A 16,837-nucleotide genomic window follows, 5' to 3' on the forward strand; every position below is an offset into this window, starting at 1 on the left:
CAACAAGAAGAAACAACCTCGACCACTAGGGATTTTAAACTCAACTCTTTCACTAATTAGGCCAAACAATTCTGTTACAACCTAATTCTAACTCGAGCCACACCTTGAGTTCCTAAACTCAAGTTCCTGAGCCACTGTTCCCTTAACAGCAGTTCCTCTCAACTTCACTCGAAGTTTTCTCACTCATACAAGCTTCACTCAAAGCCTTTCTCTTACAGAACTTCACTCAAAGTTCCCTTACCCCAAAAACCAAAATACAATTGATCGAAATAAGCTTAGTGGAATTAGAGTAAGAAGCAAAGAACAAATGGCTATTATGAGAGAATGAAGGCACTGACACTTAATTAGTTAAACTCACTTAATTACTTAGTCAGACACACTTTGGAACTTATTAGACTTCATATTTATAGTGTAATAATCAATAAGAACGTGGGAGTAAAACTGATTACATGTTAAGTCCATTAACCCATGATGTTCCTTCCCCTAAGGAACACGTTTCTCATCATGTCCCATGATCCCATGATCTATAATGAACGTGGATATATTTAGCCATACTCCTAAGTAATAGGAGTTCCTTGAGCTTTATCCGAAAATCAGTTTTATAAACACTTTTTATCTTTAAAACTGAATTTTTAATCTTTAAGAAAATAATATCTTTTAAAAAAATTCTTTATAAAACCGGATAATTATTTTCTTATTTTTCCGAAAAAAAAATCTTTTCTAAACGATTTTCTTTTTAAAACTAATTTTATCATTTTAAACTAGATAAAACTAATTTCCTATAATTTAGGCATGACTTACTCAATTGCACATTTACCGTATACTTTGCACGCCTAAGTCTAGTTCCTTTAATAACTAAGTTCCTTTAACAATTCGTTAGTGCCACTTAGTTTGTTCCTTAGAAAGGAACAAACTCTCATTCTCAAATAAACTGCCACTGTTCCTTACCATCCTTACTTTGTTCCTTTACATGGAATAGAAAATAAAACGCCTAGCTTATTCTTCTTGATCCAATGCTTGCTCCAGTATCAACTTATAGAAACTTCTTTACTTAGCCTTTGAAATCCTCTTGACTTTTCCTTGACTTCGTATTCTCCCAGTTCCTTTCATTGATACCTTAAACATCATACACTTAAATAACTCATTAGTTCACTACTTAGTTTGCATCTTTGCTTCTTTGTCATCATCAAAACTAGGGTTCAACACACCTCAGTTACTCTACTTAGAATTGTGCAATGTATACATAAGTCATGTCAATTAGCAAAAATAAAAAAAAAGATTCGAACCCTTAAACTCTCGCTATTATACATGACATAATTACCATCTCAACCAACTTTTAATCATGATTTGAGTATCCATATTATTATATTTGTAACTTTTTAATGTTGAGTTTTCCTTAATGTACTTTTGGAATAAGAAAAAAATGTATATCGAGTTACTAAGCAAGGAACTACGCCACGCGGCGATACTCCTTACAGTGTTTATTTATGAAAACACGTACAATAAAAAATAGAAATAGGAAATGAATCTTAATAGATTTGATCCCATGACCTCAAGCTTATACACTAAAGCTTTAACCACCAACCCAAGTAATGTTTACAAATATATTAAAAGGCGTGCGCGACAATATATACACGTCATATGGCACCTCAATTACTCCACTTAGAATTGCGCAATGTATACATAAGTCATGTCAATTAGCAAAAGTAAAAAAAACAAGATTTGAACCCTTAAACTATCGCTATTATACATGACATAATTACCATCTCAACCAATTTCTAATCATGCTTTGAGTATCCATATTATTATATTTGTAACTTTTTAATGTTGAGTTTTCCTTAATGTATTTTTGGAATAGAAAAAAATGCATATCAAGTTACTAAGCAAGGAACTACGCCACGCGGCGATACTCCTTACAATGTTTATTTATGAAAACACGTACAATAAAAAAATAGGAAATGAATCTTATTAGATTTGATCCCATGACCTCAAGCTTATACACTAAAGCTTTAACTACCAAATCAAGTAATGTTTGGTGTTATATTTTTAAAGTAAAATGTTAGCAAATGATATTATAATTACCCGGAAATAACCCGGACCTAAAAACTAGATATAAGTATGAAATAAATGATAATCCAAGACATCGCTCAAATTTTAAAATATGCTCCCTCTGTTTCAAAATATAAGGCATTCACGCTTTACGAAAATTTGCTTTGACCACAAATATCTCTCAAATACGATAAATAAAAATTATAAAAATTATACCGTTGGATTCGTCTTGAAAAATACTATAATAATATTATTTTTTAAATTTTTTTATCAACATAAATTGAGAGTAATTAACGGTCAAAGTTCGACTTCAAACCTCGTTCGTGCCTTATATTGTGAAACGGAGAGAGTAGGAGAAGATCAAATATTTAACTTAATTGTGGTGTTTGATAATTTGGATTAAAGGTGATCTAAGTTGGTCTAGTCAGCTCACCCATCAAGGCCCAGCACAGTTATAACCGGAGATGGGGACTTCATTTCAGCCAGGAAAATATGTAAAACTTTTGGGCTTGACTATGAATCTGGGCTTGAAATAATATTTTGACAACCCTAAAACATTGTTTTGTGGGCCGGAGCTATAGTTGCTGTCATTCAGGCTCATCATTCTAATTTCAAAAGTTCAGTTTATGAAATTTGGTTTAATATGCTCATGTGCAGATGTGCTCCCTAGTTTGCATGGCAGCCCATATCGCTTGTCTTTCTCACCAAATTGTGGTAGGCTGTTAAAAGAACCTCAAATTTGCTATTATAGTTGTTCTCGTGTTTGCACGTATTTTTTTCTTGATGGATGTCTGCGCGTACTAGACACCTACTTCTATTCATAAATGCACATTAAAAATGTCACGTCTGATCTTCTTACAAATGACACTGAGTTTAGTTGACGCCCAAAATTTGAAATCATTTTCCATTTGTAACATTACATTTTTCTCTCTATCTATATTCCCGGGTATATAAAACATTTTATTCGTATGTTCAAATTAGATGGTTGGTTACAATGCCTTGTAACTAATCTCCTAGAAGGGGTTGCCAAATCAACTGGTGCATTCCTTATAGCAAAAGAAGGCAATGTTCATTAACTGGTAGTACATGAAAAGAAAATATTCTCGTCGTGCTAAAAAGCAAGCAGGTGTATAGTTTTTTCGACATAAACTATGTTAGTCTTAACTGCTCTATACGCCCTATATATAGATCGCATCGGTACAAATGGTATCTTTCTTAGAGCCATATCTAGAATGTAGATAAGGTAATCAAGCTGCCTTGTTTTGGTAAACACTAAACATATATGCTTCAGTTGCATATCTCTTTCCAAAGTATACATCATTTACTAATTTCTCCAATGAAAGCGAAGATTTTTTTTTTGGATGACCCTAGAATCCCATAGACCAGGTGATGTACATTCAAAAGTCTTAGGAAACAATGTTGCATAAGTTACTGCAATAATGACAGATTAAGAATTTTACGTTTGGTGATAACAAATTAAGTTGAACTTTGTAAGTAACCAGTTTAAAGTACTTGTTAACTCGGAAAGATGATATTACTCATATTAGTAATGTAACTAGTTGTAAATTTCGATTCATTGAAAAAAAAAATCTCATATTATTTCTAAACTAGCATTTTTTGACGATATGCGTGCGTGTCTAGTTAATTAACTTTTTTGATTTTCTCTATTGGTTATTAATCAGTGTTATAAAAAATTTGATTTGTAAATATATTATAATTATTATTAATTTTTCAACTATATTTTTCTTAAATTAATGCTTCATTGATTTTTTTTTAGTTATTTGTCATCATTATTCAAATATATTATCGAGAGAAAGAAATATACGGTAGAAGAAAGTTTGTGCTCAATCAAAAGTGAAAAAATGTGTGTATCGGGTTCAATCATCGAAAAGAGTTTGATTTACATAATAGAGATTACTGAAGAATAATCAACATTTAGGTTTTGAAAAATTATGAGTAAAATTATTAATATGAACTCATTTTTTTTTCTTCTAATTGTGCCAATCAAGTTATGTTGTCATTTTAATTTTTAATAGAGTTTTTCACACATACGTAAGAAGAGGAAATTATTCTCTTTAGAGTTTTTCACACATACGTAAGAAGAGGAAATTATTCTCTTTAATATAATATTTAATTGAAATTTCAAATTCAATTCCGTTATTAACTTGTTCAATATATATGGCAAGTAGGAGGAAAAAAAATTATTCAATATATATGATAATTTAAATTCATTAAGGATATGGTAGACTTTTTAAGAGGACACACCATCTTCCTCCCCCCTTCAGTTATATAATAGAGATATACCTTCTTCCCATGTAAATCGTGTGGTGAAAAGACGATGGATTAATTAAAGACAACTATGATAAAGAGTATATAGTGAGAAAATGTAGATTTTTTAATAACAATTAGTTGGGAAAAAATATGGCTCCTAGTAGAATAATTTGGAGAGGGAAAAAATAAATAAAGAAAATTGGATGGAGCCACATATTAAGGAAGTTGAAGTTGAATGCATCTAAAATAAAACTTAAAATGGGGTTTGTTAAGACCATGGAAACCACATGAGTGAACTACCACCCTAGCTAGCAGCAGAAGTTCGACCATCTAATATGAGAGATACAAGAAAATGCAAACTCATTGTTGATTCATTTTATAAAATTTGCTAGACTAAGGTTGTTCAAAGGTATAACACAACAAGAAAATTATATAAGGAGAAAAAGATAATATAAAAGTAAATAAAAGGAGATGGTTTACCAGTACTTGGTGTTCTTGCTAAAATAATCAATATGTCAGCCTTGGCAAGGTACTTTTTTCATCTCTTATTCTTTTTGTTTGTTTTTGGTAGAGTATTATAATTTTCTGTGAGTTAATTTGAGGTCAAATTGTCTTTTCATTTTTCTCTATATTTCATCCTAATCATGTTAGTTTTAATTAACGCTCAAAATATATAATATATATTACTCTTTTCTAATGCATGTTCGAGGTCGTGCTCATCTAATATTTCTATTTTTCACCTTAAACAAAAGTCCAAAATACCACTTAATCGATATATTTGTTGCTTGTTACGTAAACGTTTAGTTTTCTTTTCTTTTTTTTGTTTTGCATAATCTTTATGTAATTTTACCTCATGTGAATAAGTTCTTTCATTTCTTCAATCAAAAAATATATATGCTTAACTTTAATTTGTATGTTCTCGAATATCATCAATTCTCTATATAATGTGATGTTCCTATATACGAGTCATATAACGTATAAATTTGCCTTAGCATAAGGTTGGACCAACCACCTAACTTATTACCAAAACTAGACATTTTTAGGCCATTTGCTTCTAGTTCATGCAGCAACATATACACATTGACCATGTAATTTTCATGGCCTATTAACTGAATAAACTTTGGTAGGTTAATAGTAATGACTTATAATGAACTAGGGTTAGGGTCATAGGGTGCACATGAGAAGAAAGAACAAAAGCCCATCTTTATCTGCAAGATGTAATTCTCATTTCTCAGTCATATTTTCTATCACTAATTATATTCCAAAGAAATGGTTTTTTTCTTCATAGAGGAATTTCGTTTCCTTGCCCATGATCTTGCTATTCTTGCATGATACTGTATTTGATTTCCTTCTATAAAAGGCCCTTTTGATAGAGAATATCAAAGCTATTTCAGGCAAAAGATCACTAATTTTCTACTATATATCACTACATCAGTTACAAAAATCAAAATAGTTGCATTCGCATACCATATTGTAGATTGAATTAATACAACTACAAGTACTTAATTATCAATAGCACAAATGTAATACTATTGTTGCAAACTTCACGAGAGGTGATACTTCGACAGGAACTATCGAAGCTCGTTGCACGAATAAGATCGATTATGTGCCTAATGGTGTCACCATTACAAACTGATATCGAATCTAAAAAGATGAGAGGAAAAGCTGTTCCAGGGAAAGCCATCGTTTTACTCTGCATTGCCAGCTTTCTGGCAGGAACACTCTTTACTAGCCAGACTTGGAGCCGTCATAATTCAGAGGTCAAAGATCAGGTTTCACTTATTCCCAATTATATCAAAACTAAGAAACCAGAAATGACAACAACAACAACCAAGAATCTTGATCATAACAAGCGCGTAAGTTTTTTTCAGCATTAAGATTATCTTATATGGTTTATGTGATCTATGTTACCTAACTGTACGTGTTTCTTCTAAAAATTAATTAGAAGCTGGTTGAAGGAAAACCCGGAAATATTATGGGAGAAGTTGCTAAGACACACCAAGCAATTCAGTAAGCAAATTTAGCCTGAACCTCTTCGTATTGTAGTCCTGTTTCCAAATTTCTAACTGCAGCTGTAATGCTGTATTGATTTGAACTGGTAAAACCAAAAATTGCAGATCACTTGATAAGAAGATTTCATCTTTGGAGATGGAGTTAGCCGTAGCTCGGACAAGTCAAGGAGATCCTCAGTTTGTAGGTGAAAAAGCAACTAACCAGAGTATACAAAAGGCTTTTGTTGTAATTGGGATCAATACTGCATTTAGCAGCAAAAGACGCAGAGAATCCGTTAGAGAAACATGGATGCCGCAAGGTGAAATATTATACAATGTCGTATTCTTTGTTCGTTTTTGTAACTTTTGATATCTGTACGATCTAATATTGGTGATAATATCTACGCCCCTTTCAAATCCCCTGATAGCTAAATTGATGATGCAGGTGAGAAACTAAAGAAACTAGAGCAAGAAAAAGGCATAGTGATTCGGTTTGTTATAGGACACAGCGCAACACCTGGAGGGGTTCTTGACAAGTCAATTGACGCTGAAGAAGCCGAGTACAAAGATTTCCTACGCCTCAACCATGTTGAAGGCTACCATGAGCTTTCTACCAAGACGCGACTCTATTTTTCAACAGCAGTTTCACTCTGGAATGCAGAGTTTTATTTCAAAGTTGATGATGATGTTCACTTAAACTTGGGTCAGTGAAATTTATACTACTGTTAAATTATGAATTCTGCTTGAATTAAAAACTAAAGCCTCATATTTTAACAGTATGAATCCTGCTAAATGTACTGTTTGATAGGTATGCTAGTCAGTACTCTGGCAAGACATCGATCAAAGCCGAGAATCTACATTGGCTGCATGAAATCTGGACCTGTTCTTTCTCAGAAGTGAGTATTAACATGCATAAACTCAAAATAAAATCAAAGTTCTTTAAGACTTGCACAAAGTTCTAACATATTAGTGCAGGGGTGTAAAGTATCATGAACCAGAGTACTGGAAATTCGGATCAGAGGGGAACAAATATTTCAGACATGCTACTGGTCAACTTTACGGCATTTCTAAGGATCTTGCAGCTTACATATCGATTAATGCGTGAGTTATTCATAATCTTCAGAGTATCTTTACTACAGTATTACTTTTAGCAGAGAACAAATGACTCCTCATCTCGTCATAAAAACTGATTATTAACAAAATTTACAGACCCATTCTACACCGCTATGCTAATGAAGATGTTTCTCTGGGCTCCTGGTTATTTGGCTTAGAAGTTGAGCATGTGAACGATCGGACCATGTGTTGTGGAACGCCTCCAGGTATGCTATTACCTCTGTTCGCTTCATTATCTCACTATATACAATGACCGTTAATCTTAATGCAATTTATTAGTGACAATAATAAAGCTACAAATCATTTGAAAGTTTGTTTTACTTTACATCTAACTCAAACATTCATCCTCAAACGCGTGAAAGATTGTGAGTGGAAAACACAGGCAGGAAATGTATGTGTAGCATCATTCGACTGGTCGTGCAGCGGAATATGCAAATCCATCGAGAGGATGAAAGAAGTGCACAATGCTTGCGGAGAAGGAGATGATGCAGTTTGGAATGTTGATCTCTAAGACTACCAAGAGCCTGGCATGTCAAGGGATAGATGATACAGAAGGATATAACAGAATAGAAACTTCTTCTGTTGGAGGGTGGTCAATTCTAAATTTACTGTACCTTTTTGTTAAACTGTATTATTGAAGCCTTCTCTGTTTTGGAGTACTTTTGGGAAGCGAGGGGGCTATAACAATTGCATAAATCAGTAATACTTGCTTATATTAGTTTTATCTAGAAAAGCAAGTCTCAAGAACTAAAAATAAGGAACATAGTTTTCTCATGTCTGTCTTTTTCCATAACCTTCTACATTCAATTATTATGCACAATAAAAGAACGGGATGCAATTAGAGCAAATCAGGTGAAAGAGGAAGTTGCAATATCTTTATGGTATATGCTCCGGGAACCCGTTATTAATTAACTCGAGGAAGGAAATTAAAAATCAAGAACTCGTCCTTATGTCTAGGAATCCTAATATGTTGGCTTCAGAATCGGATTGAAAGAGGAATAGAAGTACGAAACCATCTTCATGGATTCAAGTACGAAACCATCTTCATGGATTCAAGTACGAAATCATATTCATGGATTCAAGGACTAATTATCATATCACAAAAGAAAAAAAATCATAAAATTCATCAACTATCACAGAAAGTTGGCAAATGCAACAGATTTATTATCAATTAATAAATGAATAAATGGAAAACTAGGTAGGGAGAAAAGGCCAAAATGAAGCATTTGAACCAAGATAAACAGTATATACCATAATGTATATTCAACAATATACAAAGGATATGGCTCTATCATGTATGCATGCCTTTTGGAGAATTTACATGTGCTCCACCTTAGGAGCAACAATTAATACTATTAAGAAGATTCATAGTAGCTACACTAGGAACTAGTAAACTCCTGCCTATCGTCTCCATTTGTCGATTTCCTTTGAAGCAGCGACAATTAGCTTCTTGGAGTTAATAACAAGCTCATCAACCAGTGCACCCATCTCATCCCTGAAAAAGCACACGAATGATAACCAAATGCATTGATGCAACGAAGAGTAATATGAAAATTTAAGCAATCAGAATAGCTAAAATGACAAGCTATTCCTAATAATTCACTACTCAGTGAGATATTTCAGGAATACACCGGAAGCAAAACATTTCAGTCTTCAAGGATTAAAAGTTGGATTCAGATCTAGAATCATTATCTCACAATGTACAAGTCAAACATCAGATTCAAAACACTAAACCTGCAAAGTGTTTCCATAATGTAGATTTCATAACAAATATTCCTCTGATCCAGAAATACACGTATCACTTTCTGTATAGAAATATGCAATTTTCATATATGGTAGGAGTAATATTAATACTTATACATATACACATGATAAAATGAAGATACTTCGTGCTTTTTAGGGAATGAAGATTTTGGATTTATGATATGCTTAGACATAAACATATCAGATTTTGAGAACTCACCTATTCAGTAATGTGTTTTTACAATTTGGTTTAGAAAATGTCCCCGAATCAAAAAGTCAGGACTCATTTCTACATAGAATAAGGCATTAGTTTGTTATCTGATTCTGAATGGTAAATTTTTCAAAACCTGGGACGTGCAGACCACTAAGGCTGGACACGGTTACATTAATAAAGGAATAAGTGACTGCTGGACTGGAGAAACAATCATGGGAGATGCACGCCTGATAAACTCATACATTTTCGAGAAAGTTGCAGATTTCACTCAAGCTTTGAAACCTCAATCCTTCACAAAGAACTGAAATTTCCAAAAAAAAAAAAAAAAAAAAAAAAGGACCCTGTAATCCACCAAGAGATCCTTCTTGTGAACAGGTTATGTTCAAAAGAAATCTCAGGCTCAATAGTGAACAATCTGAAACCTGATGGTGGCACTATTCTCAGTACAGAGGACTTATCACTAATATCTAGGGAGAGATGCATTTTGTCAAAAAAATAATTAGATAGCAACAACACAATTGATGGTGGTATAAATCAACCAGGTATCCTGTTTAGATTGGATTGGTAAAAGAAGTGTAAGTTAGATGACTCTATTTCAAATAAGTACTTTGTATTGCTGGCTAGATGAGAAAGGGAACAATAGCAAATATGTGGGCTCATAATCTTAGTACATGCTTGGAAGGAGCGACATTGAGGCACATCAACCAGGTATCCTAGAAATGTCCATTATGAATTAATGCAAGGATAATATTATACCCCAGACCTAATACTTCATAAAAGTTTGAAAATGGATCGATAATGTTTTAGTGAGTTCTGGTGTACTGATCATTTCTAAGAATTATACTTTTGGTGTTTGTGATGTGGTCATCGTCTAGCCACCCAAAAGGACCAAGACAAGCTTGTCGTTAATGTAAATGACAAGGAACGCTTAATATTTTAGCAAGATGCTGATATGGTGAATCTTCAACCAGACGCTCAATTTCCTTCTCCACCAATTTAAACTTAGTCTCGTGCCAATTTAGACTTATTCCTGTTGCATTTCACTTCAGCAACCTCCCCCCTTCCTCTTTCTCCCAAGGCACAACAACCACAAATGCATATAGGTAGATAGAGAGATGGACGGGAACAATCTTGTTTCCTTTCTTTATTTAGATTATCTCAAAAGTCAGAGTCAAATGAAATCAATATACAGACAGATCATAAGTTCAAGAGGAGCCAGACACAAAAAGAAGGGGAAACAATCGCCGACAATTGAGACCTACCATATGTATATATGCTATAGAAAAGAAACTAGAAAGATCTATCTCCTACCAGATTTAGCCTTCTATCAGTTTGTTAGACCGAAATAACAGACCAATATAACGTTTGAATATGATGGAAACAACAGAATTGTTGAACTAGTTTAATTTACAATACAAAGAAACCAGTGTACTTACTGAGATGGAATGGTTGACCCATTAAAAGGCTTCCCAATATTTGAGTATCTTCTGCCCTCATCATAAGCATTACCTTTGCCAATGCCATATCCAAAACCCAAACCAACACCACATCCAGCACCAATGCCAAAACCAAACTGCAGTCCCGGAATCCCAGGGCCAAAGCCCACACCTGTGAGATCAAATGGATTCAGCAGAGTTTCAACTCCTAAAATTCAGTATAAAATATTAAATGATGGCTATCTGTAAGCAATACAGCATCAGTATGTATAATGGAGAAGCTAATATCATCATACCAACAAAACATTATATTGCTCATATGGACTCTCCATTTCACCTTACATACCCCTGCTCCATATTAGGTACCTAGTACTCCAACATGGATATGTACTCCTTAGACACAAATAATCGAGTCCAACAACTAAACAAGTATCTGTGTTGGATGTTTGTCGCTACATAACCCCAATTCACAATTCGAAGATTAGATATGGGTATGTATCCAAGTGTCTCAAAAACGAGAATTCAATATTTCATACAGCAAAATCTTGTCCTGAATTATTGACACACGATGAGGGAAATACAGCATTCATCAAACTAATTAAGAACCTTTGCAATGCCTTTCATATTAACTCCTTTGCAAGCAATTCAAGCTAGTTTTTTGTTAACATATATCCATCGTAAACTCATCGGTGAGCATACCAGCTCCAAAAATTGTGATTTTACTCAACTAGCTATAAATTGAACTTCAGGCCAAATTACAACAATTGTCAGCAAAATTCTGCATTTTCAGTCGCATTATAACCATAATTCTTAGACAATACACATTAGCACATTAATAAGTAGATTAAAAAGAATATCCTTAATCACAAGTCACAACTTAACATTTCATCTTTGCTGCTAAAGTTTTTTCTGATCAAATTCAACTTGTTATAACACCTAAATTCCTCTTTAAATTCAATTGTTGAAACTTTCCGTATTCAATTCAGCTCAATAAGTAGACAATTTGATTAAATCTTCCAAACAAAAAAAACAGATTTGAGTAGAAAAATTAGGGTTTAAGCTAACAAGGAAAGAATGGAAGTAGTTGGTATTGTGTAATGTGTACCGCCGATAAGGCCGACACCGAAGCCGAAACCGCAGCCAGCTCCGAAGGCGAAAGCTGGGCCAATTTTGCCCAACTCCTTAGTTTTGAGTACTGGAAGTTTCCATATTAATCCTTTGTCTGCGTCTCTGTCATCTCCGCCATTCATCATTTCTCCACTCCACTTTTTTCTCTCTCTTTCTCCTCTTCTTCTCATTTAATTCCTCTCTGCTGTTTTTACCTTCATTCTTACTATTTCTTATGCTCACCCATGTACTACTCCCTCCGTGACTCCGTCCCAAGACATAGTTCCCATTTTTCTTTTTTTTTTTTAGGGAAATTTATGCAAGTAGAATATAAGAGAGATAATTAAAGATTTTTTATTTATTTAAATAAATATTGTATAGAAAAACGATTTTAGGAGAGAGAACGGGGAACAATTAATAAAAAAAAAAACTTTAATTGAAACATTTTGGTTGAATAAACAAAATTCAAGAAGCAAATAAATGATGAGAAACGATTTTTCTAAACAAATTACAAATGTGGAACTAAATATGAAAATGAGAACTATATTTTGGGACATCCAAAATGAAAATGGGAACTATAGTTTGGGATTGAGGGAGTATAATGGTACATGGTCTGGAACTAGCTCTCCAGTCTCTTTTATCTATTCTCTCTCTTCAAGGTAATTTCAAGAAGTATATCTAAAAACACCCAATAATAATAAAATTCTTTTAATAGCTCTTCATTCAACTTTTTTATTGTTTTGTGGTCCTTATATTAATAAATGAACCTCATTTCATTTTATGATTAAAGTTATATAAATTATGTTATTCATGTAAATTAAACATAATTACAAAAAAAAATTATCCTTTTCATAATTTATGTATTGTGGATTTTTTTTTTTTTTAAAGTTAATTTTTAATGCTAATATTTAATTTCATAAATTAAAAAAAGATTGTAGATTTTGTATATGAAATATATCCAAAATTAGGCTTATTCTATACATAAACCAAAATTATAGATTTTGGGATAGTAATTATAACCATATCTTTTTCATTTTTATAGAAGAGTTTGTCTTGTAAGAAACCGTCTATTTTTAAATTAAAATTAGGCAACGATAAGCCCAATATTAAAAAGAGATAAGCTCAATATTAAGAAGAGAATAAATTCAATAGTGACTAGGTTAATTACTTTCGGTGACTAGTTTAATCCATTTAATGATTAGGTCTACTTTTATATTAAAATTAGACCGTCTCTTATAATAATTTTTGTTTATAGAAAAGTTCAATAAATGGTTGCAAGAATAGGAAAAAAATTAGTAATTTCAATAGTATGTGGGCTTCACACATTGGAGAGACATCTTTACTTCCATCCAAATGGTATCTCTCCCAAGAGCTACTTTGCAAGTGTTTTCATGGAGAGACACCCAAGGGCCAAGATACACCTCAGAGTCCCATTGTTGGGTAAGAGGTGGCTCTCCATTTTCTCTCTCCTTGGAGAGCTAGTTGGAGAACTAATTGGAAAAAAAGTATGTACAATGGTTGGTGTCTCTCCAACTAGCTCTCCACACTATCTCTCATATTCTCTCTCTTCAAGCTACTCTCAAGAGTCATGTCTAAAAACACCCAACAACAATAAAACTCTTTAAAGAATTCTCCATTCAACTTTTCATTATTTTGTGTTCCTCGTATCAATAAACGAACCTCATTTCATATTATGATCAAAGTTATATAAATAAAGTTATTCATGTAAATTAAATTTATTATAAATTAATCTTTTTCATAATTTATGCAATGTAGAATTTTTTAAAAATAATATTAATTATGAGTGCTAATATTTAATTTCATAAATATGGCATGGAATGAAGAATTAACCTACAACATAAAAAACTAATTTTTAAATTATACAACACTTTTATACTATGAAAAAGATAGTAAAACATCCAATATTAGGCTCATTTTATAGATTAAGGAAAATTATAGTTGTTAGCATAGTAATTATTACCATCTTGTTTTAAATTTTTATAAAAAAGATCATTAAATGGTTGCATGAAGATAATAGAATTTAAGTAATTGCAGTAAGAAGTGGGTCCCACACATTGGAAATCCACCTCTCCATCAACCCGAATGGTATCTCCCCCAAGACTAGAGCCACTTTGCAAAGTGTCTCCATGAAGAAACACTCAAGAGCCCTATTATTGGGTAAGAGGTGGCTCTCCATTTTCTCTCTCCTTGGAGAATTAGTCTGGAACATCTTGTTTATTCTGGTTGATTGTTAAACATCGCCCATAAAATACTTAAAATCGCCCAAAATATATTTTTATAGACCAAAGATATAATTAAAATTATGATTTTCAAAGATATAATTAATATTGTCCCGCATATAATACGCTATTTTTATAATTATTTTTACATGTAATTATTTTTACATGTTATTTTTCATCCAAATAAATAAATTTCATAAGCCGTAAAACTATATTATATATGAAACTTATTTCGAAACATATTTTGAGCACTCTCCAGTGGTAAAAAAAATTACATAATATTGCGAATTTATATTCAATTTACATAGTATAATAATTTAGGTTTCTTATCTAAAATCCGAATGTAATGTTCACTTATCCTAAACACCTTATATGTATTTATCTCTATAGAGAATACTATTTTTTTTTATAAAAAAAAAAAATAGTAATATGACATGTTAGATGGAGTTCTCTATAATATTCTAAGGTTTTTTTTTTTCCAAAATCAAACTCTAATTTTTTCATGATCCAAAATTCTAATATATATATGTAACTTTATCGCTATAGATTTTAGTTTTGTTGTAATAATATTTTTTACTTTAAAATTTTGTTGCAATACTAAATTAGTTTGATTTAGTGGAGCAATTAAGGCTGAGGTTTTAAAAGATAATATGTCTAATTCTGTAAATTGGACCTATTATAAAATGTTAGCACTATCCAGTGGTACAAAAATTATAATATTCTGAATTACGTAGCAAAAGTAATTATATATAAGTATTTAAATCTATGAAGAACTCTATTTTTGTTAAAAAGAAAAATAATAATATTGATGACATGAAAATCCTATGTGGCGCGCTCTATGCTCTCGAAAAGTTTCTCATATATATAAATATTAATATATATAATATATATATATATATATATATATATATATTGATTTGTAACTTACTTTCCTAGTCATGTTAGGTTGCCTAGTATTAATTATATTAGGTTTTCACTCTCTCTCTCTCTCTCTCTCTCCCTCCTTATTTTTACACAATACTCCCTCCATTTCCTAAAGATCTTCCTTGTTATTGTTACTACATATACCAATGAGAATCAATTTGTGTGGGGTGTGAGGTGGGTAAAGTAGGGGAGAGAAAAGGGTTAAGATAAATAAACAAATAAAAAGGAGGTTTGTTAAACATTGCCCTAAAACTACTTAAAATCTCCCCAAGTATATTTTTATAAACTATTTTACCCTTCCTCTTTTCCACACCACTACCACCTACCTCCACCACCCTCACCACCACCACCTACCTTCTCCACCCATCACCTACCTCCACCGCCATCACCTACCTCCACCACCCACATGCGACCTTCTCCACCCACCCGCGATCTTATCCACCCATTCGTGACCTCCACCTCACCTACCTCCACCACCCACCTGCGACCTTCTCCACCCATTCGCGGCCTCCATCACCCACCCGCAAAAACTAGCGAAATTTTTTTAGGGTCGTGGGCGAATGTCCGCCGTGGACGTTCGCCCCATGGCCCGAACGTCTGGTCTAGATGTTCGGGCCATTGGGCGAACATCCAAGGCGGACGTTCGCCCACGACCCTAAAAAAATTTCGCTGGAAACCAGCGCCACAGAAGAGAAGAGGAAGAAGGTGAAGGGGAGGCCCGATTTCCAGGTTTAATGGTGGAGGAAGAAGAAACGGGAGGTTGGGGTATTGAGGAAGAAGAACCAGAAGGTTGGGGTATTGAGGAAGAAGAACCAGAAGGTTGGGTATTGAGGAAGAAGAAACGACAGGTTTACTGGTGGAGGAAGAAGAAACAGGAGGTCGGGTTGGGGGTTGAAAGAGAAAGAATGAGGTAAGAAGGGTGGTTGTTGGGTGGGGGTTAAAAAAGTAATTTTAATTTTTTTTTGGACGATTTTAAGTAATTTTGGGGCAAAGATTAGAAGTTCAGATAAAAAGGGGGTTAAAGTAGGAGAGATAAAAGGAGTAAAATTGAACAAATAATGTAATGATAGACCATATGATGGGGACATGAGAGGTTTTAGTTTAGTTTTCTTCTTCTTTTTCTTCTCTACTTTTTTAGTAAACCCTAGTTGTTATTCTTCATCATTAATTCATGAGTTTATTATTTTCATCTCTTTTCTTTCATTGATTTCTTTGGTTATGTTTTCCTTGGTAGATGTAGTTTTTATTCTTTGTTTCATGATTGAGTAGTCTTATTTTCTAGGATTTAGGAATCCATGTTTATATGATATGATTATGGATTGATATTTATTGAAGGTCTGATTAGTTACTTATTTTTCTAATTGATTAGTGTTTTTATTGTCAATCTTGCAATCTGATCAATTGTTTGATTAAATATTGATAATATCGAGTCATAGATCGAAAGATAGTACTCTTTAGAGGCTTACCTACAATTTGCAAATCTGATTTTGTTGAGCGAACGTACTAGCATATGTTGATTTGAGAGCATTAAGACCCGGCCGTAGGATTAACATGTGCTTTAGATATCTGATTAATTGCATTATTGATGATATTTTGATAGATTATAGTTATAAACATGGTGAACCATTACCCTAGATCCTTTTTTAGTTTGATTTTCATAGTTTGATTAGTTTAGAACTTTAATTCAAATATTTGTGATCTTGTTTAGTTCCACTATACCTTAGAAACTAGATTAAAACGACCATCTCT

At 32.9% G+C, this 16,837-nt stretch overlaps 2 protein-coding genes across 2 annotated transcripts; one reads left to right on the plus strand and one right to left on the minus strand.

The window, feature by feature from the left end:
• The first annotated feature begins 5,924 nt into the window (after positions 1 to 5,924).
• LOC104892932 (probable beta-1,3-galactosyltransferase 8) lies at positions 5,925 to 7,935 on the plus strand. The gene is made up of 8 exons (XM_010678959.4): positions 5,925 to 6,176; positions 6,266 to 6,330; positions 6,438 to 6,631; positions 6,757 to 7,014; positions 7,120 to 7,207; positions 7,287 to 7,412; positions 7,521 to 7,630; positions 7,787 to 7,935. Exons 1-8 carry the CDS (start codon positions 5,925 to 5,927, stop codon positions 7,933 to 7,935), a joined length of 1,242 nt encoding a protein of 413 aa, XP_010677261.3.
• A 714-nt stretch (positions 7,936 to 8,649) lies between these two features.
• LOC104892922 (hypothetical protein) lies at positions 8,650 to 12,160 on the minus strand. Its single transcript, XM_010678948.4, has 3 exons — positions 11,923 to 12,160; positions 10,818 to 10,989; positions 8,650 to 8,919 (listed from the first exon to the last, which is right to left on the minus strand). Exons 1-3 carry the CDS (start codon positions 12,113 to 12,115, stop codon positions 8,826 to 8,828), a joined length of 459 nt encoding a protein of 152 aa, XP_010677250.1. The 5' UTR covers positions 12,116 to 12,160; the 3' UTR covers positions 8,650 to 8,825.
• Positions 12,161 to 16,837: the final 4,677 nt, after the last annotated feature.

This window comes from Beta vulgaris, chromosome 1 (genome assembly GCF_026745355.1).
Source record: "Beta vulgaris subsp. vulgaris cultivar EL10 chromosome 1, EL10.2, whole genome shotgun sequence".
NCBI classification, from domain to species: domain Eukaryota; kingdom Viridiplantae; phylum Streptophyta; class Magnoliopsida; order Caryophyllales; family Amaranthaceae; genus Beta; species Beta vulgaris.

Coding starts and splice junctions, on each gene's coding strand:
- LOC104892922 (XM_010678948.4), bottom strand. CDS start 12,115: ATGAGAAGAAGAGGAGAAAGAGAGAGAAAAAAGTGGAGTGGAGAAATG. Junction 10,990..11,922: donor CGGTGTCGGCCTTATCGGCG/GTACACATTACA, acceptor TTGATCTCACAG/GTGTGGGCTTTGGCCCTGGG. Junction 8,920..10,817: donor GGGTCAACCATTCCATCTCA/GTAAGTACACTG, acceptor GTGCTTTTTCAG/GGATGAGATGGGTGCACTGG.
- LOC104892932 (XM_010678959.4), top strand. CDS start 5,925: ATGTGCCTAATGGTGTCACCATTACAAACTGATATCGAATCTAAAAAG. Junction 6,331..6,437: donor AAGACACACCAAGCAATTCA/GTAAGCAAATTT, acceptor CAAAAATTGCAG/ATCACTTGATAAGAAGATTT. Junction 6,632..6,756: donor AGAAACATGGATGCCGCAAG/GTGAAATATTAT, acceptor TTGATGATGCAG/GTGAGAAACTAAAGAAACTA.